Source organism: Ostreococcus tauri (genome assembly GCF_000214015.3).
Source record: "Ostreococcus tauri WGS project CAID00000000 data, contig chromosome 01, whole genome shotgun sequence".
NCBI lineage: Eukaryota > Viridiplantae > Chlorophyta > Mamiellophyceae > Mamiellales > Bathycoccaceae > Ostreococcus > Ostreococcus tauri.
In genome coordinates this window covers 223,194-249,002 of record NC_014426.2, presented here as the reverse complement: position 1 = coordinate 249,002, position 25,809 = coordinate 223,194, and the positions used below count along the sequence as shown (strand labels likewise).

The following is a 25,809-nucleotide window of genomic DNA, read 5'->3' as shown; positions in this document are numbered from 1 at the left end:
CGTGAACGCGCGAGCGAACGCGCGGACGCCGACGCGAACGGACGGCTGGACGTCGAGCGCGTGAACGATGCGATCGATGCGTGAGGGTTCTGCGGTGGCGCGGGTCGGCGCGGTGCGGGCGCGAAGAGGGGCGCGGCGCGCGAGCGCGCGGTCGAGGAGCGAGCGCGGACGCGTCGTTGGACGCGCGATGCCGGTGGGGACGCCGATTCGGTGTGAAAATCACTTTCTTCACCTGGACGATTACACCAAGGAGGAGGTGCAGGAGCTCATTGATATCGCGTCGAGCGAGAAGAAGCGTCTGCAGAGCGGTGATCGAAGCTATCGCCCATTCGAGGGGAAGACGCTGGCGATGATATTCGCGAAGCAGTCGCTGCGAACGCGGGTGAGCTTCGAGACGGGGTTCTCGTTGCTCGGTGGAAACGCGGTTTATTTGGGACCGGATGACATTTCCATCGGTAAGCGCGAGGCGACGAAGGACATCTCGCGCGTGCTGTCGAGGTACAATGACATCATTATGGCCCGGTTGTTCTCGCATAACGACATCGTCGAGTTAGCCGAATACTCTAGCGTGCCCGTGGTGAACGGGTTGACGGACTACAACCATCCGTGCCAGATTTTGGCCGACGCGTTGACTATTTATGAGTGCCTCGGGCGACTCGAAAACGTCAAAATCGTGTACGTCGGTGACGGTAACAACATCGTGCACTCGTGGCTAAACCTGGCGGCGGTGTTCCCGATTCATTTCGTGTGCGTGTGCCCCGAGGAGTACACCCCCGACGAGGCGACGCTCAAGAAGGCGATCGACGCCGGCATCTCCACCATCGAAATCTCCCACGATCCGGACGAGGGCGTCAAGGGTGCTGACGTCATCTACTCCGACGTTTGGGCCTCGATGGGTCAAAAACACGAGGCCGAGCAGCGTAAAAAGGATTTCCAAGGCTATCAAGTCGACGCTGAGATGATGGCCGCGACGCCGAACGCCATCTTCATGCACTGCCTTCCCGCCGAGCGCGGCTTGGAGTGCACCGACGAAGTTCTCGAGGCCCCGTACTCCGTCGTCTTCCAACAAGCCGAGAACCGCATGCACGCCCAAAACGCCGTCATGCTCAAACTCCTCGGCTGCAAGTGATCGCCCGACGATGTCTCGTTAAAAAGTCCTAAACACTAAAACCAGCGTAGCACGATGTAGCGCCTTTGAGAACTTCCGGCGAGCGTCGCCTCACACCGCACCGCCTGAACGCGCGCGATGTCCGACAAATCGACCGAGGAGCTCACGGACCTCCTCTCGCGCGTCACCGAGGTGCGCGTGCGCCCGCGCGCGCGACGAAACGCACGCACGAAGGCGCTCCGTTTCCATCCGTGACGAAAATGTACGCTCGACTGACGGCGCCCTTCTCTCGCGCCACAGGCGGCGAAGCGCGAGCGCGCGCTCGGATCGGCCATGCTCGAGTACGACGCGCAGTACGCTGAGCTCCAAGACGTCGTGCGGTCGGTCAAAGAGCGCGAGACGCACGCGGTCATGGTGCCGTGCACAAAGTTTGGAATGTTCGAGGGCGAGCTCGCGGGCGGCGGCGACGCGGAGCTCTTGGTGGGCATCGGACAGGATTACCTCGTCGAGCGCGACGTGGACGGCGCGGTGGAAATCATCGAAAGAAGACGGGATTTGCTCAGGACGAAGGCGGCGGACGCGGAGCGGAACGCGATGTTGATGGAGTCGAGGGCGCGCATGGCGGAGACGTTGGATCGAAGCGGCGGCGGTTTGGGGACGATTGGGGAGGACGAACCGCTCGTCGAGGACGGTCGAGCGCGAATCGCGAAGCGGAAGGACGGTATCGTGGAGATAACCGAGGTGTACGAGGCGAACGATGACGAGATCGCATCGATATCGACCTTGGCGCCGAGCTCGCAGAACGACCGCGTGGACGCGGGCGCGGCGCGAGGTGACTTGGACGATTTCATCGCACGTTTGGAGGCGATGGAGATGAAGGACGATTCCGCCGTCGCGAGCTCTTCAGCGCCGGCCGATGACGATGCGGATAATGAGTTTGACCCCGAGGAGGACGGGGGCGAACCGCCCACCATCGAGTGTCCGGAGGATTTCCCAAAGTACGAGCGATGGAAAGCCAAGAGAGACGCGAAGGATAAGGAGTTGAGGGCGGCGGCTGAGCGCTCGCGAGCGCGTGCAGAGACAGAGCGTTCGAGAAATGAGGCCGAGATCAGGAGGAAGAACCCACCGCTCAGAGAAACCGTCATAGAGAGGAAACCTGGAGAGCGCAGCCGCTTCTCGGAGGAACCGATCGTCGACGTGAACCGGAAACTCTCGCGGTATCAAATGAAAAAGTTAGGTTTGCTAGAATAATGTCACAACGGACAACAATAGAACTACTAGTTGTACAGTATACACCTACTCGAAGCGATCAAACTGCCTCGCGTCGACGACCTCATCGAGCTTGACGAACGAAAACGTCTTGGTCAGCGCCTCAGTCTGGTCGATCCGCGCGTCCTCCGCCTCGTCCTCGATCGGGGCGCAAAACTCTGGAAGTAATCTTTCCTTCGCCGCGAGTTTGGACCCTAGGGCGTGCCTCTTTACAAACGCCGCCGCGTGCGCCCCCGCGGGTGAATTCAAGAACTCATCCGTCCCTCTGCAGTCGTGCGACGCAAAGTCTGGAAAAGCAGCCGCCTCCTCCATGACGCCATTCTCGATAATCATCGACTTTATCCACGACTTTTTCGTCTTCACCACCGACCACATCTCGCGATTCATTCGCATCTCCGTCGTGAGCCACTTCGACGTCTCTTCACTCAGCAATTCATCGAAAGTCTCTGCGAGCGACCCGCCGCCGCCCTTTCCGCTCGGCCCCTTGACGAAGCGTAACTTTTGCACCGTCACCGGATCTACGAACGCGGTGAGCATCTTGTACAGCCCGTTGAACAGCTTCGGCGCCTCGACGAAGATCATCATCTCCAAACGCTCCGGATACGATCTCGCGAAGAGTGACAGACACTTCATCGCCGTGTTCGGGTTCATGCTTCCCGCGCCGAGTTTATGAAAGTCGCACACCCACACGTACTGATCGTACGGATATTCGGGCAAGAACCTCTCCAAGAGCTCCAAAACCTGCACACAGTGCTCGACGTTACTCGCCGGTTTTCCATCGAGCGCCAAACCGATGTCCGAGTACACCACCGCGCGTCCGCACGCGTCGAAGCCAATCTGTTGCATGTAATGACTCCCAAAGTCGCCCTCGAAGCATCGCTCGCATCGCGTCTCCTCCGGTTTCGCCCCGTCGCGCCATCGCACCGTCCGTCGCAATCGTTTCGTCGCCTTGACCACGTCTCCCTTATCCGCGCGCACGAACCGCTCCACCGTGCGCCTGTCGCACCACCGTCGCGCGCCGTCGCCGCACGTCGCCAAGTCACCCGCGAGCGCATCGAACACCGCGTCGACGTCCGTCGACGCGATCGCGCGCGCCATTCGATCGCGACGCGGCTTCGTCGTCACCGCCGTCGACGCGCGCGCGCCGTCGCGCGCGCCCATGGTCGTCGACGCGGCGCCGCGCGCGTCGCGCGCGCGTCGGGGACTCGCGCGGGCGCACCGCGTGGCGTCGGTCGCGGTACATCGCTCTCCAATACGCGCCGTGTGTCCGAACGTGCGTATATCGGTGTCGCACCACGCCGCGGCCCATGGGTGATAAAAACTAATGTCGGACACACGGTGTGTACTGGAGAGAGATCTACGCTTGACGCGAGGGACGAATAGGGACGCCACACATCCCGCGACGAATCGCGCGCAGGGGTCTCCAGGGTGCGCGCGCGCGCGTCCCGCACTCACTCGCACCCCATGTCCGCCGCCGTTCAGGTGCGCGCGCGCGCGCCGTGGCGTGAACAATGCGCGCGACGCGCGTTCGATCGCGCGCGGCGTCCACGGCGACGGCGATCGAACGCGCGTCGACGACGACCGCGAACGATGGGCGATCGTGGATAATCGCGCTGGCGCGACACCCTCGGGACGAAGGCGCGGGCGGCGAGGGGTGACGACGACCGCGAACGCGCGACTGACGATGGACGCGCGTGGGCGAATATGCAGACCGTCGAACTCACCGCCCGCACCGCGATCGCGGGCAACTTCCGCAAGGCCACGACGCCGCGCGCCGCTGCCAAGGTGCGCGTGTGCGCCATCGATCGCGATCGAGCGCGCGTGCGACGCGCGCGTGGTGCGCGGAGACTGACGAACGCGACGGCGTGCGTGACGCAGGCGAACGTGAACGTCGTCACCGAGGCCAAGGTTAAGGTTGCCATCAACGGTTTCGGCCGCATCGGTGCGTGTGGCGAGCGGAAAACGCGCGCGTGGACGATCGATCGCGTCAGATAAGGGTGATGGCGTTGTTTATCCAAACGATGGTGGCGCGCGCGTCGACGACGCGCGCGTCGTGACGATGGATGCGTTGATGCGTCGTAAATTCTTTCGTCGGATGCGTCGCTCGACGGGCGCGTCACCCGTCGCTACGGTCGTCGCAGCGGGGGCGTTGGCGACGACGCTCGAGGCCACGTCATGCGCAACCCTGGTTGTTGGGATATTTGACTGACCTCGGATACTTCTTGTTTTTCCCACGCAAACAGGCCGTAACTTCGTCCGCTGCTGGAAGACCCGCGGCCCGGACTGCCCGCTCCAAGTCGTGTGCGTGAACCAATCCGGTGGCGCCAAGCCGGCGGCGCACTTGCTCAAGTATGACTCCATCTTGGGCACGTTCAAGTCGGATGTCAAGGTGATTGACGACTCGACCATCTCTGTCGACGGTGACGTCATTAAGGTTGTCTCCGACCGTGACCCGCTCAACCTTCCGTGGAAGGAAATGGGCATCGACATCGTCATCGAAGGTACCGGTGTCTTCCTCGACGGTCCGGGCGCGGGTAAGCACATCACCGCCGGCGCGAAGAAGGTTGTCATCACCGCTCCGGCGAAGGGCAACGACATCCCGACCTACGTCGTCGGTGTCAACGCCGACCAATTTGACCCGAGCGCCAACATCGTGTCCAACGCGTCGTGCACCACGAACTGCTTGGCGCCGTTCGCCAAGGTTATCGACGACAAGTTCGGCATCGTCAAGGGTACCATGACCACCACCCACTCCTACACCGGTGACCAGCGCATCCTCGATGCGTCCCACCGTGACTTGCGCCGTGCCCGTGCCGCCGCCTTGAACATTGTGCCGACCTCCACCGGTGCCGCCAAGGCTGTCGCGCTGGTGTTGCCGCAACTCAAGGGCAAGCTCAACGGCATTGCGCTCCGCGTGCCAACCCCGAACGTCTCCATCGTCGACCTCGTCGTCAACGTCGAGAAGAAGGGTGTCACTGCCGAAGAGGTCAACGCTGCCTTCAAGGAATACGCCGACGGCCCGATGAAGGGCGTGCTCGCGATCACCGACACGCCGCTCGTGTCCGTTGACTTCCGATGCACCGACGTCTCCACGACCATTGACGCCGCGCTCACCATGGTTATGGGTGACGACATGGTCAAGGTTGTCGCCTGGTACGACAACGAGTGGGGCTACACCCAACGTGTGGTTGACCTCACCCTCATCGTCGCCAACAGCCTCATCAACGAAGGCAGCGTGACCCTCGACCCGCTCGATCAGCTCTGCTCCGACGACCCCTCGGCGGATGAGTGCAAGGTGTTCGACAGCTAAATTCGACGTGCAGGCAGTGCTTTCAGTGGGGAACCCCCATTTCCCACGAATAACGAGTATTAACACTTACTGTAATCACAGTGTCTAGAGACAGATTTGATCCCCTCCCTTAATCTCCCCTCTCGCGTTGCGATGAAAGCGCCGCCCGCTCCACGTGAAACCTACGAATGAGGGACGTGCGGGCATACAGTATTGTGTATTGCTGCGATTAAATCGTCAATTCGATATTACACTACTCAACGAGTGAATCGGTTCTTGCGTCTTCAGCTGCTCGTGTGCGTTCGTTTCTCATAAAGCTGGATTGGAATCTGGAAAGCCTCCTCCTTCCGTACTACCGCCGACAATGGCGCTGAGCTTTTGCGTGAGAAGATAATTTGCCATCTGCACCCCTTCCTGCGATCCGGTGATGACAACCTTTCTGTTCCTCGTACCCTCAAAGAAGTCATCGCGAGCGCTCACTTTGATTCGACACCCGCTTGCTACCTGTACCTCCGCGATCGTGCGCCCCCCGCGACCGAGCACGGCGCCGATGAGCGAGTCTGGAATCGTGACGAGTATTGATGTTTCATCATCACCCCCGCGGCGACTGCTCCCAGAGACGGAACGACCATGGTCGCCACTTCGTCGCCCCCCACCGATGCGCGCCCCAAGCGGCGCCTGAACGCTGTACGTGCTCTGACGGTGCACGAGCGTCGCGTACGAGGGATCCTCGCAGAGCGTCGTCGCCACGAGCGCCACCGCGCGCAACACGCTATCCATCGCCCCCGTGATCGTCAGCGTGCGATCGTTACATCCCGGCAGCATTCGATCCTGATTACTCAGCTTGATATCCGCCTGCGAATCCTCGACGAAATTTCGAATCTTCGACCCGCCTTTTCCGATGACGCACCCGCAGCACCCGTTGGGCACCACCAGCGCGAGCTGCGGCGTCCCCGAGCGATCGATCCCCTCTCCGTCCGCCACGAGTTTGGTCAATATCAGGTACAGCACCTGTAAGATCGCGTTCAAATCACCGCTCACGATCACCACCCGATCATTCGTTCCCGGGAACACCTCGCGACTCCTCGAGAGTTGTACCCGCGCCCCCGTGAGCGCCTGGAACTCGTTAATCGTCGCCCCCCCCTTCCCGATCACGCTCCCCGCCGCGCTCGGAGAGATGAGAAACTTTAGCGTGAACGCATCGTCGACGATCGCGTCGGCGTCGTCCGCGCCGGCGTCGCGCGCGGCGTCGGCGTCGGCGTCGGCGTCGGCGTTCGCACCCATCGCCTCGTCCACGGCGCGCACCTCCGCCATAGCTCGCGTCGCGCTCGCGCCGCGATCGTCCGCGCGAACGCGCGCGCGCGGTGAAGCGAAATAAAACGCGACGGGCGCGCGATGGGACGACGCGTCGGCGACGCGCGCGCGCGCGTGCGAGGGCGATGACGATCGCGCGTCGGCTCGACACTGCCGCGTCAGCACCGCCGGCGGCGTGGGGGTATTTATAGCGCGCGATCGCCCTTTGTGGGCGTGTGCATGGTATGTGTGCGCGTCCATCATCGCGCGTGACGTCTAAACCCTACGTACACCGCCATCGACGCGTCCGCGCCCGCGCCACGACCGCGCGCGCGGTGGCGCGGGCGACCGCGGGCGCGCATGCCGGCCCCGGCGTCGTCCGCGTCCGCGTCGGCGCGCGCGAAGACGTCGGGCGCGCGTGGGGGCGTGGTGAAGCGAAGCGCACCGTCGCCGGGTGGCTTGCTCGCGACGATCCTCGGTGACGTGAAGCGCTCGAACGCGGCGCGGGCGAAGGCGACGGCGCTGTCGGGAGGGAAGAAGATCGACAGGGACGATGTGCTCGATCGAGAGTCCAGGGCGCACGAGGCGAGGAAGAGGTTTGAGCGCGAGACGCGAGAGCGGTTGGCGCGGGAGGTGGCGGCGAGCGCGAACGCGCGCGCGTTCGCCGAGTTTGAAAAGCTGGAAAAGCAATGGCGGAACGTCGTGCACGAGATCGCGGCGGAGATGAAATTGTTTTCGGAGAGCGTGGAGATTGGGGAGGAGGAGGAGAAGCTGGTGATTGTGTACAAGACGGATCCGGAGCTCGCGCGCGGCGGAGGTGGCGCGCGAGGAGACGGGGAGAAGAGCGTCGAGAAAGCTGCCACGGGACTGAAGAGGGGGGAGGCATTGAGCGATAAGGCGCCGCAGTTCGCGAGCGATGATGTGGAGCTCACCGTCGTCGGGACGGTGAAGCGGGACTTGCGTTCGGTGGAGGAGACAATTTTGGACATGAAGAAGGCAAAGGAGGCTAGGCCGGAGTAGAAGATTTGAAACGAAGTGAAATTCTAGATAACAACCAGTTCATAGTTCATCTTTCACCGTCGGTTCGGATGCGCGCCAACCGTGCTCTACGACCTCCGTGAACGCGCGAACCTCAGCGTCGAGTTCGGGCCATTCGGCGACGATGCGACGAGCGCCCTCAAGCTTTGGCTCCTTCGTCAGCGGATTATTGCACAGATCGATCGTCTTCGCAGCCGCTTTCGTCTCGTTACCGCACCACGATTCGCACCACAGCCAGGGCATGGGGAGGGAAAAGATCGGGACGTCGTGCTGGGCGTAATTTGGCAAGTCTTGATCGAGATTCGCCAACGACCCCGGATCGCGCGAGAGCGAATCGTACATCACTCTCAGCCTATCTCCCGCAGCAACGGCACGGAAACGATCCAAATCGACCACATAAAGTGCGCTAATGTGGTAAGGCTTCCCTCTGAGATGAGTCTGCCAGAATCCTTGCTTCCAGAATCGGAACCCCTCCATCTCTTTGTTATTGTCGCACATCGGCGTGTACCCGTACGGCGCACCGTGGAGGTTCATGTTCCAAAGCTCGCTCATGTCCGCGCGAACTATTTGGTCCGCGTCGACGAATATTACTTTATTAAGCTCGAGCGGGAACAGGACGTCCAAGAAGAGAATTTTATACGCCCAGATAATCCTTTGTTTCTCCGTCTGTTTGTTCAACCACGTGGGCCACTTGTAGCTCACGAGCTCGTACTCAAAGTCGTACTTCTCAGCCATGTGCGGCAGGAAGTCCTTGAACGATGGGGAAAGCCAGTTTTTGATGAACCAGAACTTCACAGGATTCTTGGTCGAACGCTTCACTGAAGCCATCATGATTTTGAGGAATCTCTCATACAGGTGACCCGAGGCAACACTAAAAATGTGAATACGCTCGTTGCTCTTCTTCTTGAGCACTTTTGAGAGCCATCCCGAAGGAGACGTAGAAGAGAGCCCGGCGTCTAATACGTCCGCCGTTTCCATACCTGCACGTCGTTTCAGTGAAATATCGAGACGGAGTCCAGCGAACGAATCAACTAAGACATCGATAGAGAGTTCGTCATCAGAAACGCGCAATTTTTCTGAGTCGGCGACGAGAAGGTCGTGGACTTCCTTGAAGGCGAAGATATCTGCCGACGCACCGGCACGTAGAGATAACCTATGCCGTCCCGGTGAAGAGGGAAGCTGGAAGTAGCCAAGATTAGACATGACGATGGTGCCCGGATTCACCGCCGTGTTCTTGTCCTCGAGAATGAGTTGTGTCCCGCGAGCCGGTGTTTGGTCTTTGTCGACGTCACTCACGTGACCGGTGATGAGAATCGACTCAAGTCTATACTCTGCACTCACTACCTTCTCCTTTATGTCTTTGAGTATGAGATTGTCCAGGTCATACTTCGCCTTGTGCGTCGTGACCATCCAAGGCTCTGGGAAATCGACATGCGTCGTCAACGTCTTGTGAGTAGGCACGTTAGTGATCACCACGAGAGGATCAGCATCAAGCGTTGCAGGTGGCAAAGCGTAGCGATAATATGACTTCAACGGTAGGTCTTGTAAAGCCGCCCTGGGATTGAGTACGACCCGAATCGTCACCTCATCGGGTAACCGGTCTCGTAAAAGAGCGAGCACCGGCGCCACGCGCTGCGCTTCTTTGCTCAAAGGATCGAGAACTGCCTCTATCTGAACGATTGTACCCGTGCCCGCCACGAAAGCCGTACTTTTCGCCTGAGCGATGAGCTTGTCCAGACTCTCTACCGTACGCTTGTTGGATGCTTTCTTTTGCTTAACAGCTACAAGCGCGGCGGCGTCAGAGATCGCCTGAGAAAGCAACTTGGGCTCGATGATAGGCTCAGATTTACCGAGCATTTCCGTCGAGACAACGTCGAAAATATACGTCGACCGTTGCGCCATTTCAACTTCTACCAACGCATCGATGTCAGTGACATCTATCGTGCACTTTCTCTCTGTGAGATCGAGTACTCTGCCATTTGCGACGATGGCGCAGTGTGAATTCATTCTATGATACGATAAGAATCGTTTGCTGTGCTGCACCACGTCAACCATGAGCTTCTCGTCGTTCGAGACTCGGTTGAAGTCATCCGCATTCAGTCCCACTCGTTCAGCGATCTCCTCTGCGGATGCTTCGCGCGATGAGAGAAGCTCTTCAAGAAATTTGGCGATCTTCGTCCTGCGCGTGGGGACATGTAATGCGGCTTGGATGGCGCGAGCACGCTCACCGAGAACATTCACGCCCGAGTGCACGACCGTGACTCTTGAATTCCTTCCAGCGTGTGACGATACGTGGGACACCGCCGCCGCGATCATTGCTGCTCCTAAATCTGTATCACCGTCGGCAACGACCACCAGCGACATCGCCTTCACTACGTCAATATCTCCGTGTTGAACGTACTCGAGTGCGTCGATCGATGCAAAGGGAATCGGTGCGTGATAAACAGGAGGAAACTTCTGCGTATCTACGATCCACGGCACATACTTCGTCGTGGCGCCCTGTTGCACAAACTCGGCCATGTTCTTGGTGGCCTCTGTCAACTCGTCTGTGAAGGCAAGGCGCTGCATCCTCGACATCTCCTGGCGCAAACTGTGAACGATGAGCTGGTCGAGCGTCGCTTGGCCTCTGAAGGCCATCATTTCATCTCCGTACTCTCCGTTCAATAAGAAGGACTGAGTCGTCAAACCTTTGCCCAACACGTGAGCACGAACGGCGTCCACATATTTATCCGCCTTTGGTGAGTCCGATGACTCAAACTCGTCGAACAGTTCGTCTGCTTCAAATTCGCTATCGTCGGCATACTTGTTCAGTGTTTTAACAAATGCTGCGCGAGCCATGGACACGGATGGTGGATAGTACATCGGCGGTGCCCACGGTGAAGAATCCTGGTGTGGACGACGACTAGCAGCAATAGCCGCTAAGAACTCGTGCTGAGCAACTGCTCCGTACTGCTGCAAAATGTAGTTAGCCGCTCGCATCACAGGCTCTCCCACGTCCGGGTACACCCTTTCACCAAGGACCTTGAGTTCCGGATCTTCGTTACCCAATTTCGTGACTACTACTTGAGCCATTCGTACCGGGACAGTGCTCTGTTGAAAATGAGCCATCATGCCGATGACATCCCACGTCGACGGCTTAGACGGATCGAGGAAGACGGCAAGATTGTACATGTTGTACTTCACCCTGTGGAATCCTCCTTGCGCTTGGAAACGTAGCTGGCCAAGGTTCTTGCTCCAACGTTTGTACTTCAAGTCCTTCTCCACGTCGTTGAAAAAAATGATGGAGTCGCTCGTCATGTTCACCTTCACACTAGCACCGGATCTGCCAGGCAACCGAAGAAGCCGTGAAACGGCAGATTCCGACAGACCGAGTCGGCTCAACGTTTGCGAGTGCTGGATTTCTTTCGAAATGATATCCGTTAGGGTGTAAATGTCGATGGTGTCCAGCTCGAGGTTTTCTCCGTTGAGTGACATCACGAGCCCACCTGGGTAAACCATCTTGTGGTTTCCCTTCACCTCGTTCACAAGTGTGGAGTTCAGTTTCATTCGCGAGAGCCCGTTCGCGAGAGATGGGAAATTTTGAGAGAGTTCCACCAATTCCCGGAGTGGGTCGTCTGCGAGCGCGATGCGCTGTGTCGCTTGAAGACCCAAATTACCGATATCCCACAATTTTAACGGCGCGTCTGAACTTAATTGCGCCTTACCCACAAGTTCATCTCGGAAGGAACGCAGTCCTTCGACGTGATCCGGATATGTCTCGCTCAGCTTGGCGAAATTGAAACCGAGTACGCTCTCATCCTTGAGCTCCGCGCCAGGCGACACCGTTGTCGCCTCATCGTCACTCCCGTCTTCGCTTTCACCACCATCGGTTTTGACTTTGCTATCATCAATGGCCTTGTATTCCATATTTTTCACCGCAAGCTCCACACCGAACCCCGCAAGACGGAGGTTATCCCCGGTCTGGCCGAGCGCCGCGCACCCATCATCCCGAGCGCACCCGTCGAAGAGCGTCGGCCTCAACACGTAATTCAACCGCCCTGCGTCGCTCGCGCCCGCTAAAATCTCGTGCATTTGCGCGAAACAAGTGGTTCCCGGCGCCGCGTACGCGATCGCCGTAGAAATATTGACGTTCTCATCCCTCCAAAACGCGTCGCGCGGCTCCGCTCGCCGTCCCCTCGCGCCCTCCGTCGTTCCGCCCTCGATCGCTCGACCTAACGCCTCGACCTCGCCGTACGTCTCTCCCTCATACATCACTCTGCAGCACCCATCGCTCGTCCCTACATCCGTCTCCGCTTGATCGCGCGTCGCCGCCACCCGCGGAGACGCGACGCGTAATCCGCGCGCCAGTCCCGCCGCTCGCGCGCTCGCCGCGCTTCCGTGCGCCCGCCTCGACGCTTCATCGATGAATCCATCGCACTCCGTCTTCGAATCACGCACACCCTCGTCTAACGATCGTGCGAGCGTCCAGAACGCGTCGCGGTCGACGTCCAGCGCGTAGGCGAGCGCCTCGAGCGAGATCGACGTCGAATTCCACCCAGCGCTCAGAGCCACCTCGACGCTTCGCGCGGCGTTCGATTCGCTCACACACGCGGCGCACAACGCAAAAACAAACGCCACGACGCGTCGACGACGCCACATCGCGTCCGAGCGTCCGCGATCGGCGTCACGGAGTGAAGATGTGCGTCAAAAACGACAGACGGAATACTTTTCCCGAAACGAATCCGCACGTCTCGACGCGCGCTCGTCCGCTTCGCGATGCCGCTCGGCGTGAGCGCGTCGACGATCGTGCTCATCGCCGCCGGTGCGCTCGCGCTCGGACCGAGGGACGTGCCGCTCGCGGCGAGGGCGCTCGGAAGGTTGACGGGACGGGCGACCGCGCACGCGTCGAAACTCGCGCGCGCGATCGAACGCGCGACGTCCGACGACGAGCTTCGAGGGATACAGGACGAGATGCGTGAGAGCGTGAAGGACCTGCGAGGGGTGGCGAGGGAGATCGGGCGCGAGTTGAAACCGAGCGGTGGAGAGCGAGGCGCGGGGCGCGGGGCGACGACGGGCGCGCGGACGAGCGCGGCGACGACGACGGTGAAGGAGGCGGTGGAGGCGACGCGGCGCGAGAATGTGATTCCAGTGAGCGCGAGGGAGATCGGACGGGGATCTGGGGGCGGGAGCACGGGCTCGGACGTGCTCGCGGCGATGCACGAGGAACGCGAGCTCGCGTACAAGGCGGCAAAGCTCATGGAGAGCGGCGCCGTGGACGCGTACCTGGCGAGTCGTGAACGCGAGGGCGGGTAAAGATGTCGTCGACGACTCGGACGGTGTAATTCTTTTGTATTAATGGTAGTGACAACGAAACAATTTGCGAAAGATGCGCTCGCCGCGACGATAACCAAACGTCTCTCTGTTGAGAGCTCCGATACCCAAGTCTCCCGAATCAAAGCTTGTTCAGGATGTGTTCGGTGACTTGCTTGCGCGTGTCCTCCGGTGACGTCACGGTGTGACCGATCGTCTTCGGTGACTCGAAGATCTCGTGATCGTTTCCGCCCTTGTACGTCTTGTCGCCGAAGAAGTGAATCTCGTCGAAATCATTCTCCACGAATCTCAGGCAGTACGTCTTATCCCATCCCTGCGGGAAAACGTCAAAGGAGATCTGCCCACCCACGGAGTACGTCAGACCGTAATCTGCGAACTCTTTTCGAAGGGTCTCCACGAATTTCGCTCGAACGCCCGCCTCTTTATCGAACCGCTCGAACTCGTCCCGCTCCTCCTGACTGCAGTTCCTTCCGATCGGCGACACGTTTAACATCCCACTCCTGAACTCGATGAACGTCCCGCGCTTGATCGGAATCTCCAAATCCGCGACGTACCGCAGCACAAAGTTGATGAACTTTTTCAACTTTTCCTCTCCGAGGTGCGTCTTCAGCGACTGCTTCGCCAACAACTCTCCACCCTTGAACGCCACCAACCCGTTCTCGGCGAACAGGTACTCGAACTCTCTCTCCGAGCCCTCACCGAGCTGTTCGGAGATCTTCACCAGGTCCGAGCCGCCGACGATCCCCACGGTGACTTTCGAGCGGAGATCTCTCATGAAGGTCTTCATCGTCTCATCCGCTCGTTTACGCGGCACCGTGAGCGTGCCATCGACGTCAAACAGCGCCAATACTCGCTTCGTCATCGTCTCCGCCCCCGCGTTCTCGTCGCTCTCGCTCTCAGCTCTCGAGGCGGCGTCGAAAGATGGCGTGCGCGGAACCCGGACGGGACGTCCACGTCACTCGCGCGCGCGCCGCCCCACCGCCCCCGTCGCCCGTCGCGCCGCCGTCCACCGCGTCGGCGTCGCGGGCGAGGGCACCCATCGTCCCTCGCGCCCGTCCGTCGCGGTCGTCGATACCGTCGTTCGAGCGATACGAACCGTCCCTCGACCGTCGACCTCGACCGTCGACGCGACGCGCCCATCGCGTTCGGCACCGCGGCGTCGCGCGCGCGCGTCTCGCCCTCGGTCACGCGCGCGCGCGGGCGGGGACGACGGGCGAGACGCGCCCCGCGTCGGCATCGCCGTCGACGGCCGCGCGTCGGCGTCGGCGTCGCCGTCGACGCCGCCGCGGCGTCGGCGCGCGCGTCGGGAGTCTCACATCGCCCCGTGTGGGGTCACACGCGGACCTTTTTGAGGGCGCCGCCGGGGGATCGGGTGTCGCCGCAGATCGGGTTTTTGTCGGACATTTGGCGTGAGTCATGACTCGAGTGGCGGGCACGCCGATTTTTATCGACACCCGAAACGTTCCACATAGCGTCTCGCGCGCTTCAATGGGGCGTTCGACGCACCGGTCGCGCCCGGCGCGACGGGCGACGCGCGCGCGGCGCGCCGCGCGCGCGACGACCGCAGAAGACGTCGCGATCGACATGAGCGTCCAGGAGTACATCGAAAAGCACGACCTCACGCGTAAGGTTGAGGAGGCGCTGAACGCCGCGGTGAAGGCCAAGGCGGATGAACCGCTCGCGTTCGTGGTGCGTGCGCCGATCGCGAGACGCGATCGATGGCGACGAGATGGCGACGGTGGATGTGTGCGCGCGCGCGACGGAAACAGCGCGCGCGGCGCGCGCGCGATGTGAGACATTCGCGTCGTCGAATGGAATTGAATCGATGGGAATATCGCGCCGGTTTTGGGGCGAGCGATGGCGACGGAGGGGGCCTAACGGACGCGCGATCGGGTGAGAGGGAGCTCGATCGCGGGCACTTCGCGGTTTTTTTACCTTTTTGGAGACTTTGAGAGTTTCCGATTGGAATGATCCGTGAGCGCTCGAACGCGGTGGTTTGCGTCGCGTGAAGCGTGCCAAGGGAAGAAAAGAGAGTGATGAAACGACGTCGACGACCGAGAGACTGACGAGCGACGTTTTTCGACGCGACGCAGAGCGAGTACATGAAGAAGCGCACCGCGCCGGCCATCACGAAGGTCGTCGGTCGCCAAATCTTCGACTCCCGCGGTAACCCGACGGTCGAGGCCGACGTGTACACGCACAAGGGTATGTTCCGCGCCATGGTGCCGAGCGGCGCTTCCACCGGTATCTACGAAGCGGTGGAGCTTCGCGACGGTGGCAACACGTACATGGGCAAGGGCGTGCAGCAAGCCGTCAAGAACTTGAACGAAATCATCGCCCCGGCGCTCGTTGGCAAGGACCCGCGCGAGCAAAAGGCACTTGATGACTTCATGTGCAAGGAACTCGACGGCACGGAGAACAAGGGCAAGCTCGGCGCGAACGCCATCCTCGCCGTCTCCATGGCTATCGCCAAGGCGGGCGCCGCCGAAAAGGACGTGCCGCTCTACAAGCACCTCGCCGACCTCGCGGGCAACGGTAAGTTGGTCCTCCCGGTCCCGGCGTTCAACGTCATTAACGGTGGCTCCCACGCCGGTAACAAACTCGCCATGCAAGAGTTTATGATTTTGCCCGTCGGCGCCAAGACCTTCAAGGAAGCCATGCAAATGGGCTCCGAAGTGTACCACAACTTGAAGTCTGTCATCAAGAAGAAGTACGGCCAAGACGCGTGCAACGTCGGTGACGAAGGTGGCTTCGCCCCGAACATTCAAGACAACAAGGAAGGTCTCGACCTCCTCGTTGAAGCGATCGAAAAGGCTGGCTACACCGGCAAGATGAAGATCGGTATGGACGTCGCCGCCTCCGAGTTCCTGACCGAAGACAAGCAATACGACCTTGACTTCAAGACTGAGAACAACGACGGTTCCATGAAGAAGACGGGCGCTCAAATGATCGACTTGTACCAAGAGTTCATCAACGAGTATCCGATGATCTCCATCGAGGATCCGTTCGACCAAGACGACGCTGAAAACACCGCGGCGCTCACCGCCAAGGGCAACTGCCAAATCGTCGGTGACGACTTGTTGGTGACCAACCCGAAGCGCGTGCAAGCCGCCATCGACGGTAAGTGGTGCAACGCCCTCTTGCTCAAGGTGAACCAAATCGGTACCATCTCCGAGTCCATCGAAGCCGTCGGCATGTCCAAGCGCGCCGGTTGGGGTGTGATGGCCTCCCACCGATCCGGCGAGACCGAAGATTGCTTTATCGCTGATCTTGCGGTCGGCTTATCCACTGGCCAAATCAAGACCGGCGCTCCGTGCCGCTCCGAGCGCTTGGCAAAGTACAACCAGCTCCTCCGCATCGAAGAGGAACTCGGCGACGCCGCCGTGTACGCGGGCGAAAACTACAAGCACATTGCTTGGTAGAGCGCCTCTCGCTTCCGTAGATCCCCATGACGCATTCATAACAACATGCATCCGATAGAAATCACCGCGTTCTCATCGTTCGCCCACCCGCCTCCCTCGCCCGCGCGCGTCGCCCGACCCAACCGCCCGCCTCTCCGCTCCTCCCGGAGCCACTTCACCCCCCGCGCGATGGCCCGCCGACGCCTCGACGCGCGTCCGTCTTCGGCCCGACCCCTCGAGCGCGCGCGTTGCGGCCTGTACAACGCATCCAACACATGTTACCTCAACGCCGTGATCCAGGCGCGTCCTCCGCGCAGCGCTCGACGTCGACGCGATCGCGCCCGCTCGCACCGCGCGCGCGTTCGATCGACGCGCGCGCGCGCGACGCGAGAGAAACCATCGCGACGTCCACTGACGACGCCGCGAGTCCGACGCGCGCGCGCAGGCGTTGAGACACAGTCGAGATTTTATTGATTATCTCCTGAGCGACGAGGCGGCGGCGCTGTTTTCGGCGAGAAACGCGACTCTGGGAGCCGACGGGGGGGGCACGCGGCGGTCGTACGCGGCGGAGGATGAAATATTACGATTCCACGACGGTGTGGGGCGGAAACGACGGAAGACGGGGGACGTGGGGGATGGGAGCGAGGCGAGCGGGACGAGCGGGACGAGCGGGCGAAGGCGGTTCGCGATTCGGCCGCCGGCGATGACGAGAGGATCGAGGGCGGACATGGAGAGCGCGGAGGGGTTGGACGTCGGGGCGGAGATACGGAAGGTGATGCGAACGATGATTGAGGGCGAATGTGAGGCGTTTCCGCCGCAGGAATTGTTGCGAAGCGTGTGGAGACTGGTGCCGTCATTCGCCGGGAACGAGCAGCAGGACGCGCACGAGTTCATGCGCTTCTTGTTGGATCGTTTGCGCAAAGAACTGAGCTTGGGGAAATACGCGGTTAGAACGCGTGGTATCGTGACGCCGAGACAGAAGGAACACTCGCCGGGAAACGGTGGGATTCCGCACCCACCCACGCGAGCTCGAAGCGCGCGCAAGCGCAGCGGACGTCTGAGCCCAAGTCCGGGATTCCTGAAGAACGACGGCGACGATGATTTGAACGGAATGAAGACCAACAGCAATAGTGACCACTCGTCCTACGTTGGTATGGCGAATGATGATGATAAAGAGGAGCGGAACGGCGCCGAATCGGGAGAAAATGATGGGTATATCATCATCTCTCGCTGGGGCGCGAAGAAGCACAAGAGAGGCTGTATTTGTCGACCGTGCAAGGCGAAACGTAAGTTGGAGGAGAATGGCGGCGGAAGCGATACGAATGATGGAGAAGAAACCTCGACGATGATGGTCGTCAACACGACTTTGAGTTCTCCCATAGCGAGCACGCTTGTCACTCCGTCTCGTTTGTCTCGAGGGGTGACGGCAAGCGAGGTGAGAGAGAAGCTCGAGGAGTCACAAAAGGACGTCGTCCCTAAGGCTTCTCCGCGATCGCCAACTTTGAACACCGACAAGGAGGATGACAAAATTATGGAATTGTTCGGGGGTTTGGCCGTCACACGAGTCACATGCATGACGTGCGAGCGTTTCACGGAACGTCGAGAACCGTTCATGGATCTTTCTTTACCAATCCCATCCGTGCTAGGTAAAAACGGCTCGGCACCCACAACGCCCGTGTCGCCGTCGAGCGACTTTGTTGACGGTGAGGGTCCGAACGGGGAGGTCACGCTGCAGCAGTGCCTGGCGGCTTTCGTACGAAACGAGACGCTCAGCGGTCACGGTCGTTACTTTTGCGAAGGATGCGGGAAAGTTCAGAGCGCGACTAAGTCCACACGCATCGCAAAACTGCCCCCGATTCTCTGCTTGCACTTGAAAAGATTCACGTGGAAGGGTCATACCACGCGCACCAAGCTCACGAACGATGTAGACTTTCCGTTGGATGACTTAGACTTAGCGCCTTACTGCGAAAGCGATGGAGAAGGGGACAAGAAACAGGAAAAGAAGACTGCGGCGTCCTCGGGTAAGAGTCGCACGCCGCTTCGAGGCGCGAACGCGTCGACGCAGCACACACACAGCGATAAACTGTACGATCTAATCGCCGTCGTAACGCACCACGGCTCGAGCGCGAGTAGCGGCCATTACACCGCTTGCGCTCGAGAGCTCACAGACGATGGAAGCAACGGTTGGCAGCACTTCAACGACGACGAAGTGAACCTACTGACGCCCGAAGAAGTTCGAAGCGGACAAGGATATATCTTCCTGTACGCGCGCAGGCCGACCGAAACGTCGTAGCGATGTTGAATTCGAATGATTTGTGAATACCAAACGCGCGCGCCCGCGACGGCGCTTTCGCACCACCCGTCCCACCCACCACAGCGAGCCGCGCGTCGAGCGATGCCGCGCTCAACGTTCCTGAGCGACCCCGCTCGATGTCGCGCGAACGAATGCGCGTCGTCGTCCTCGGCGTCGACGCGCGCGACGTGTCTCGCGGTCGCACCGTGCGCCGAAGACGTCGTGATTGGATTCGCCGACGGTTCGTTGATGAAATTCTCAAAGCTCGGACGAGTGCTCTGGCGCGCCGTACCGCCCACGGGGTACGTCCGGGAGCGCGATGATGATGATGACGTCGGAGGCGTGGACGCAATCGCGATCTGTGAGACGGCGGACGCGGTCGGGCGGTTCGTAGGAGGGCCGACGCGCGCGGACGTGTTGACGCTGGGCACCGGGACGCCGGTGAAGGAGTTGGCGATGCCGGTGTCGATGCCCGCGGGAGAGGCGTTCGGGTCGAGCGGGAGCGTTGGGTGGTACATCTGGGCGACGACGGCGACGTGTTGGCGGCACACCGGGGATCTGTGGACCGGGAATTCGTCGAGATTGCACGTGTGGCGGGCGGATGGAGACGGACGCCGCTCGGCGTACGTCTCGGCGCCAGATTCGCGAAGGCGCATCGATGGACCCGTGGATGATCCAAAGAGTAGGATGCTGGAGCCAGATTACACACTGGTGCCGTTCGCGAGCGTGAGAGGTCTGGACGGCGGAGATGGAGGGGTGGAGTTTTTAAGCGTGGTCATAAACTTTCACGAACAGAATGCGGTGCTCGAGAGAAGGGCGTACGAGTTCACCGAGCGATTACCGTGTGTCTCGACTTTAGAACTCGAATCTCCGAATACGTATCGACGCGTTAATTTGGGTTGGATACCAAAGTTTGTCGCCATCCGCGACAAGGCGTTCAACAGAGATATGAGAACGATGCCATCGATGGCGACGTGCGTCGACTCGAACCAGTTCTATCTCGTCATTTGGCCCGACGGTGAACAGCCCGTACATGTGATCGACCGCAAAATGGACGCGTCGAATAGTTCTCGAAGATATATGATGGATGCGCTCTCGATGAGCGTATCGTCGTGTATCACGAATCCAGACGCTAGGACAAAACGAACCGTCGTCGACGCGCGAATGCATGACGGCGACGCCGTCGTGGCAATCGTCGTTCGCGACGCGCCAATTCCACAAAAATGGGAGTCGAGCACTCCGCGCGATGAAGATGTGGACTTCAAAATGTTGTTCGTACCCACTGGCTTTCGAGTCGGCGCGAAGTCGCTTTCGTCGATAAAACCAAAGACGGTCCAGTCCGAACCGCTCATCGACTTTGTTGACGTCGCGACATCGGTGCCGCGTTCATCGGAGTCATGTACCATTTGTCTCGACGAGATCGAGAGAGACGGGACCGTTCACGCGCCGTGCTGCAGCGCTTCATTTTGCGAGGAATGTTTGACGGCTTACATTTTGGACAACTCCATGAAAGGTTGTCCGATGTGTCGAAACGTAGAGAATTTCTCGTCTATGCGATCCTTTGCGACTGAGTCTCTGTCGCTCGCATCGCCCGCGTCGTTTGAGGTCGACGCGCCGTTCACTGTACGTCAACAGTTGAAGAGATTTCGCCTAATGGAGCAAGTCGTCGATGGCGATTACGCGGCGCTCGACGAGCATCACATGCGAGGCGACCGTTCGCCGCTCGCCTACGGACGCGGTGTAGTGGTCACGCTCACCAACAACGGTGCGGACGTTCGCGACATCATCTCGCCGAGAGACGACGCGTCGTGCCTACCGAAGATTTAGTAGCGCTAACGTGGACATGTTGCATAACAAAAGCAATCTTTTCCTTCTAATTTATCCGGATCCTCCTTCATCGTCTCACTTCAACTCCGTCGTGTTAAAATCTGGCATGTTCGGTGCCTCCGTCGTCTCCTCCTTGCGCCCACCGCCGAAAATGTTCCCCCAGACGGACCCGCTCTCCTGCTGCGCCTCCTGCGGGATCCCTCCGCTCGGAGCGTCTCCCGGCATCGCCATCACCGGCGGCGGCGGCGGCGGCGCCGTCAACCGCGTCAGCATGATACTTATACCTTCGATAACCGCCAACAGAAACCCCCCGAACGCCGCCGATCTCGCCGCCGACGGCAACCCGTACCGCAGCTGCAACACGCCGCCCGTCGCCGCGCCCGAGATGATCGGGTTCCACGGGTCCTCCTTTCGTCTCACCGCCACCAGCGCGCAATCAAACGCCGAGAACAATCCACCCCACACCGCGAACGAGCCGCCCACGCGCGGCGCCTCGCGCCGGATCGCCTCGAGGCCACCGATCACGGCGAAACCTCTCGGGGAGTTGTACGCACCCTTGACGAGGTTCACGAATCCACCGCCCACGGCGCCCATGGCGAACGCGCCGCCGACGTCGTCGAAGATTCTGTGCGGGCACGGCTCGCGCCCGTGGTCCACGCTCGCCATGTCGCGACGCGCGCGCGGGTGTGACGCGGGCGACCGCGCGGGTGAGGCGCGTTCGAGGGTTTAGACGGATGCATCGACGCATCGACGCATCGACGCCGGCAGAGCGCGACGGCGGGCATCTCTCGGCGCGATGGCGGACGAGGACGCGCGCGAGGGGGTCTCGGACGAGAGCGCGCGGAAGAACGACGCGAAACGGGCGCTGAAGGAGGCGCAGAAGAGATCAAAAAAGCGACCGGATGCTCGAGGGTTGGAACTCATCGAACTCGGGATGCGATCGATGGGACTCAAGGCGTACGACGAAGCGAGAGCGATGTTTGAGGAGGCGGAGAGAGTGTGCGCGAACTCGGACGCGCGCGCTGAGAAGGCGCCGAAGGAGACGAGGGAGGGTGGGAAGGCGAAGGGTGAAAAGGGCGGAAAGGGCGACGCGGGAAAGGAGGAGACGCGAGACGCGCTGGACGCGACGCATCTCCCGGAACCGGGATCCGAGGGGCACATCACGGCGAAAATGAAGGAGAATTTGCCTCCGGGGTCGAAGAACTACGCGGTGAACTCGGTGAAAGCGATGACGGATCACTTGAAGGCGACGGAAGGACGCTGGCGGACGCGGTTTCCGCCAGAGCCGAATGGATATCTGCACATCGGTCACGCCAAGGCGATGTACTTCGATTTCGGCGTCGCGAAACGACACGGAGGGACGACGATTCTGCGCTTTGATGACACGAATCCGGCGGCAGAAAAGCAAGAGTACATCGATAGCATCATCAGTTCGGTGAAGTGGTTGGGACACGAACCTGTGGAGACGACGTACTCGAGCGATTATTTCGACAAGCTGTACGATTTCGCGGTGGAGCTCATCAAGAACGGGAAGGCATACGTTTGCTTTCAGCAGAAGGAAGAGGTAGGCGCTTCGCGCAAGATTATTCAATCGTTCCAAAGGATGTGTGCTGAGGGCAATTTGCCTCGATACGAGACGCCTCTTCCCAAGGGAGCAGAGAGTCCGTGGAGAGAGACCAGCCCGGAGGAGAACTTAGCGCTGTTCGAGAAGATGAAAAATAGAGAGTTCAAGGAGGGTGAGTGTTGCTTGCGCATGAAGGGTGATTTGCGAAGCGATATCCCGAGTATGTGGGATCTCGCGGCGTATCGCATCAAGTACGAGACGCATCCGCACTCGGGCGATAAGTGGTGCATCTATCCGACGTACGATTATACGCATTGTCTTGTGGACAGTTTGGAAAACATAACCCACTCGCTGTGTACACTTGAGTTCGAAACGCGGCAAGCGCCGAACGGGTCGTATTACTGGCTCTTGGATGCGCTCGATGCGTACAAGCCCGTTACGTGGGAGTTCTCTCGATGCAACATCACGTACAACGTGATGAGCAAGCGTAAGCTGAACACCCTCGTCACCAAGGGTTACGTCAACGGATGGGACGATCCTCGTCTGCTCACGCTTGAGGGTCTTCGGCGACGAGGCTACACAGCGCGCGCGGTTAATAGATTCTGCTCCATTCTCGGTGTGACGCGTAACGACAACACTCAGCCCTTGGGCAAACTCGAGGAGGTAATGCGGGACGAGATGAAGGACACGGCGTCGAGGTACTTCGCGGTACTGGATCCGGTAGAGGTGAACATCACGAACCATCCGGGTGGAGAGATCATATGCGAGGCACCGGTGCATCCCTCGTTCCCGGAACGCGGTATGCGCCGAATCAATTTGACGCCGACAATTTTCATCGAGCAGTCGGACTTCAAGACCGAAGATGTGGACGGATATTTCGGATTGGCTCCGGGTAAGAAGATTCGATTGCAGTTCGGATACGACATAACGTGCACCGGTTTCGAGACGAACGAGGATGGATCCGTCAAGAAGATTGATGTTACTATTGACATGGAGTCACGTGCGCAAAAGCCACCCAAGGGTATCCTTCACTGGGCGACGACGGATTTCGTCAAGGGTGAGTGTAGATTGTACGACAAACTCTTCTCGGTGGAGATCCCGGGCAAGGCTGAAGCGTCTGCGGGCGCCGAGGAGTTGGAAAACGCTCCTACGGTTGAGGACGATGATGACGAGGAAGAGGAAGCGGGCGTGGGCTCAGTCGACTGGTTGTCGCAACTCAATCCGAATTCGCTCATCATTCATAAGAACGCGCTTCTCGAGCCATCGCTCGTGCAATTTGCGGCTAAACCGCTCGAAACGCAAGTTCAATTGCAGCGTCTCGGCTTCTTCACTTTCGATAAGGACAGCACGGCTGCGGCACCGGTGATGAACCGAATCGTCACTCTCAAGGAGTCGGCGCTGAAGAAGCAAATCAAGTGATTCAATAGCTCGGGTATTACGTAGATTAATGTCATTACACATTTCTGGGCCCCGGATATTACCTGATACGTTTAATCGAATCGTGATTGCCCGATCCGCGGCGTGCGGGAGCTCACTCGAAGAATTCAGCGTGAATAGCGCGCGCGGCGTCGGCGCCTTGAGAGTCGTTAACTAACAAAGAAATGTTCGTCTTCGATGCGCCCTGGGAGACCATCTTCACCTTGATGTCCTTCGAGCCGAGCGCTCTGAACGCTCGCTCCATGATTTCGTTGTTGCGCTCGACGTTGCCGATGAGTGAAATGATGGAGTGCCCGCTGCTCACGGCGACGTTCGCAATGCCGTCGTTTTCAAAGTCGAGCTTGAGCTTTTCGAGCTCCTCCTTAGCCAAGTCGCGCTCCCAGAGCTTGGACGGGTCGAGCGTGAGCGAGACGCTCACCTCGGACGTGGCGACGACATCGACGGAGATGCCGTTGGTGGCCATGATGTTGAAAACCTTGGCGAGGAAACCGTACTGACCGAGCATACGCGTCGACGTGATGTCGAGCATCGTAACGTTCTTCTTGCGGACGATGGACGTCAACAGCCAATCCTTGTGGAGGTCTTCGGCGCGCTTGTGACCGATGACCGTGCCCGGCGCTCGAATATTATAAGAGTTCTTGACGCGTACGGCGAGCTTGCCCGAATCCATCGCCGGGCGCATGGAGTGCGGATGGAGCACCTGCGCGCCAAAGTACGCGAGCTCCGTCGCCTCCTGGAAACTTAAAAACGGCATCGGAACCGTGTTACTCACCTCTCGCGGATCCGCGGAGAGCACGCCGTCGACGTCTTTCCACACCTGCACCTCCTCGAGCCCCAGCGCCTTGCCGATGACAGTCGCGGTGAGATCGCTCCCGCCTCTACCGAGCGTGCACACCGCCCCCGTCTTGATCCCCCGACCGAGAAAACCGGTGACGACGCGAACGGCCGGTCCTTGTCCCGGACGCGGCGCCAATCGCGCCTGTATCTTCTCGTACGTCTCGTCCAAAACGGCGCCGTTTTCGTACACGTCATCCGTGACGAACATATCGTCGATGGAATCAACCTGCTCCGCCGCCGTGCCCAGAGATCTCAAATACGACGCAAAGATCCTCGTCGACATCCGCTCCCCAAAACTCACCAGAAGCGCCCGCGTCCTCGACGTGCACTCCTGCATCAGCGACACCCCGACGCACACCTGCTCCAGCTTTTTCAACAGCCGTCGCACCTCCTCCGCCGTCGCCGCGTCCGTCCCCAACGCCGCCATCGTCTCCTCGTGCAATCGCCGCACCGCCACGAGCGGTTCCATCGTCTCGATCGTCTCGTGATCCCCATCACACCGCAGCGCGAGCTCACCCGCGCGCAAGAGATCATTCGTCGTCTTCCCCATCGCGCTCAGCACGACCACGGGCGTCTCCTCCGGGAACGACCGCACGATCGCCCCGACCTCGCGCACGCGCGCCGCGTCCGCGAGCGAGCTCCCACCGAACTTCATCACCGTCGTGTGCGCCCAATCGAGGGCGTCGTCGACGCGCCCGTCGACGCCCGTCGCCGTCGCCGTCGCCGTCGTCGCCGTCGCGCGTCGACGCCGCCATCGCCCGAGTCCACGGGCGCGTCCCGAGACCCGGGCGCGCGCGGGCGCGGACGTCGTCGCGGACATCGTCGCCGTCGGCGTCGGGCGCGTCGGCGTCGGGCGCGTCGGCGTCGGGGGTCGGGGGCGTCGGCGTCGACGCGATGTGTATCGTGCGTCTCGCGAGTCGCGAGTCGTGACTCGTGAAAGAGTCCCTCGACCGGGCCATCCAACGGCATCGCCCGACGACGCGCGCGACGATGGGGCGCGCGCGCGATGGACGCCGGGACGCCGCCGACGACGCCGACGACGCCGACGACACGCGCGCGTCGAGCGCGACACGCCCGGGCGCGCGTGCGCACGCTGGAGGAGATTTTACGAACGCTCGGCCAACGCGCGGTACGCTCAGGCGA

At 60.3% G+C, this 25,809-nt stretch overlaps 15 protein-coding genes across 15 annotated transcripts; 9 read left to right on the top strand and 6 right to left on the bottom strand.

Annotated features, from left to right (window-relative positions):
* Positions 1-187: 187 nt before the first annotated feature.
* On the top strand, positions 188-1,129 carry OT_ostta01g01590 (Ornithine/putrescine carbamoyltransferase; the record flags this gene model as incomplete). Its single annotated transcript, XM_022985274.1, has 1 exon — positions 188-1,129. The coding sequence occupies one exon, from the start codon at positions 188-190 to the stop codon at positions 1,127-1,129; it is 942 nt and encodes a 313-aa protein (XP_022838171.1).
* A 117-nt stretch (positions 1,130-1,246) lies between these two features.
* OT_ostta01g01580 (Prefoldin) lies at positions 1,247-2,359 on the top strand (the record flags this gene model as incomplete). The annotated part of the gene is made up of 2 exons (XM_003074160.1): positions 1,247-1,300; positions 1,409-2,359. The coding sequence occupies 2 exons, from the start codon at positions 1,247-1,249 to the stop codon at positions 2,357-2,359; spliced, it is 1,005 nt and encodes a 334-aa protein (XP_003074206.1).
* Positions 2,360-2,404: 45 nt separating this feature from the next.
* OT_ostta01g01570 (CRAL/TRIO, N-terminal domain) lies at positions 2,405-3,475 on the bottom strand (the record flags this gene model as incomplete). Its single annotated transcript, XM_003074161.2, has 1 exon — positions 2,405-3,475. One exon carries the CDS (start codon positions 3,473-3,475, stop codon positions 2,405-2,407), a length of 1,071 nt encoding a protein of 356 aa, XP_003074207.2.
* A 366-nt stretch (positions 3,476-3,841) lies between these two features.
* OT_ostta01g01560 (Glyceraldehyde 3-phosphate dehydrogenase, NAD(P) binding domain) lies at positions 3,842-5,687 on the top strand (the record flags this gene model as incomplete). The annotated part of the gene is made up of 4 exons (XM_022985273.1): positions 3,842-3,859; positions 4,088-4,162; positions 4,256-4,319; positions 4,621-5,687. The coding sequence occupies 4 exons, from the start codon at positions 3,842-3,844 to the stop codon at positions 5,685-5,687; spliced, it is 1,224 nt and encodes a 407-aa protein (XP_022838170.1).
* Positions 5,688-5,975: 288 nt separating this feature from the next.
* Positions 5,976-6,980, bottom strand: OT_ostta01g01550 (K Homology domain, type 1; the record flags this gene model as incomplete). The annotated part of the gene is made up of 1 exon (XM_022985272.1): positions 5,976-6,980. The coding sequence occupies one exon, from the start codon at positions 6,978-6,980 to the stop codon at positions 5,976-5,978; it is 1,005 nt and encodes a 334-aa protein (XP_022838169.1).
* Positions 6,981-7,319: 339 nt separating this feature from the next.
* Positions 7,320-7,979, top strand: OT_ostta01g01540 (Single-stranded nucleic acid binding R3H; the record flags this gene model as incomplete). The annotated part of the gene is made up of 1 exon (XM_022985271.1): positions 7,320-7,979. The coding sequence occupies one exon, from the start codon at positions 7,320-7,322 to the stop codon at positions 7,977-7,979; it is 660 nt and encodes a 219-aa protein (XP_022838168.1).
* Positions 7,980-8,018: 39 nt separating this feature from the next.
* On the bottom strand, positions 8,019-12,635 carry OT_ostta01g01530 (UDP-glucose:Glycoprotein Glucosyltransferase; the record flags this gene model as incomplete). Its single annotated transcript, XM_003074164.2, has 1 exon — positions 8,019-12,635. The coding sequence occupies one exon, from the start codon at positions 12,633-12,635 to the stop codon at positions 8,019-8,021; it is 4,617 nt and encodes a 1,538-aa protein (XP_003074210.2).
* Positions 12,636-12,752: 117 nt separating this feature from the next.
* OT_ostta01g01520 (unnamed product) lies at positions 12,753-13,289 on the top strand (the record flags this gene model as incomplete). The annotated part of the gene is made up of 1 exon (XM_003074166.1): positions 12,753-13,289. One exon carries the CDS (start codon positions 12,753-12,755, stop codon positions 13,287-13,289), a length of 537 nt encoding a protein of 178 aa, XP_003074212.1.
* A 139-nt stretch (positions 13,290-13,428) lies between these two features.
* On the bottom strand, positions 13,429-14,169 carry OT_ostta01g01510 (HAD-superfamily hydrolase, subfamily IIB; the record flags this gene model as incomplete). Its single annotated transcript, XM_003074167.1, has 1 exon — positions 13,429-14,169. One exon carries the CDS (start codon positions 14,167-14,169, stop codon positions 13,429-13,431), a length of 741 nt encoding a protein of 246 aa, XP_003074213.1.
* A 722-nt stretch (positions 14,170-14,891) lies between these two features.
* On the top strand, positions 14,892-16,729 carry OT_ostta01g01500 (Enolase, N-terminal; the record flags this gene model as incomplete). The annotated part of the gene is made up of 2 exons (XM_022985269.1): positions 14,892-14,996; positions 15,401-16,729. The coding sequence occupies 2 exons, from the start codon at positions 14,892-14,894 to the stop codon at positions 16,727-16,729; spliced, it is 1,434 nt and encodes a 477-aa protein (XP_022838167.1).
* A 168-nt stretch (positions 16,730-16,897) lies between these two features.
* Positions 16,898-19,001, top strand: OT_ostta01g01490 (Ubiquitin carboxyl-terminal hydrolases family 2; the record flags this gene model as incomplete). Its single annotated transcript, XM_022985268.1, has 2 exons — positions 16,898-17,008; positions 17,154-19,001. The coding sequence occupies 2 exons, from the start codon at positions 16,898-16,900 to the stop codon at positions 18,999-19,001; spliced, it is 1,959 nt and encodes a 652-aa protein (XP_022838166.1).
* Positions 19,002-19,103: 102 nt separating this feature from the next.
* On the top strand, positions 19,104-20,828 carry OT_ostta01g01480 (Zinc finger, RING/FYVE/PHD-type; the record flags this gene model as incomplete). The annotated part of the gene is made up of 1 exon (XM_003074169.2): positions 19,104-20,828. The coding sequence occupies one exon, from the start codon at positions 19,104-19,106 to the stop codon at positions 20,826-20,828; it is 1,725 nt and encodes a 574-aa protein (XP_003074215.2).
* Positions 20,829-20,903: 75 nt separating this feature from the next.
* On the bottom strand, positions 20,904-21,494 carry OT_ostta01g01470 (Mitochondrial inner membrane translocase subunit Tim17/Tim22/Tim23/peroxisomal protein PMP24; the record flags this gene model as incomplete). The annotated part of the gene is made up of 1 exon (XM_022985267.1): positions 20,904-21,494. One exon carries the CDS (start codon positions 21,492-21,494, stop codon positions 20,904-20,906), a length of 591 nt encoding a protein of 196 aa, XP_022838165.1.
* Positions 21,495-21,624: 130 nt separating this feature from the next.
* OT_ostta01g01460 (Glutamyl/glutaminyl-tRNA synthetase, class Ib,anti-codon binding domain) lies at positions 21,625-23,811 on the top strand (the record flags this gene model as incomplete). Its single annotated transcript, XM_022985266.1, has 1 exon — positions 21,625-23,811. The coding sequence occupies one exon, from the start codon at positions 21,625-21,627 to the stop codon at positions 23,809-23,811; it is 2,187 nt and encodes a 728-aa protein (XP_022838164.1).
* A 112-nt stretch (positions 23,812-23,923) lies between these two features.
* On the bottom strand, positions 23,924-25,486 carry OT_ostta01g01450 (Aspartate kinase, conserved site; the record flags this gene model as incomplete). Its single annotated transcript, XM_022985265.1, has 1 exon — positions 23,924-25,486. The coding sequence occupies one exon, from the start codon at positions 25,484-25,486 to the stop codon at positions 23,924-23,926; it is 1,563 nt and encodes a 520-aa protein (XP_022838163.1).
* Positions 25,487-25,809: the final 323 nt, after the last annotated feature.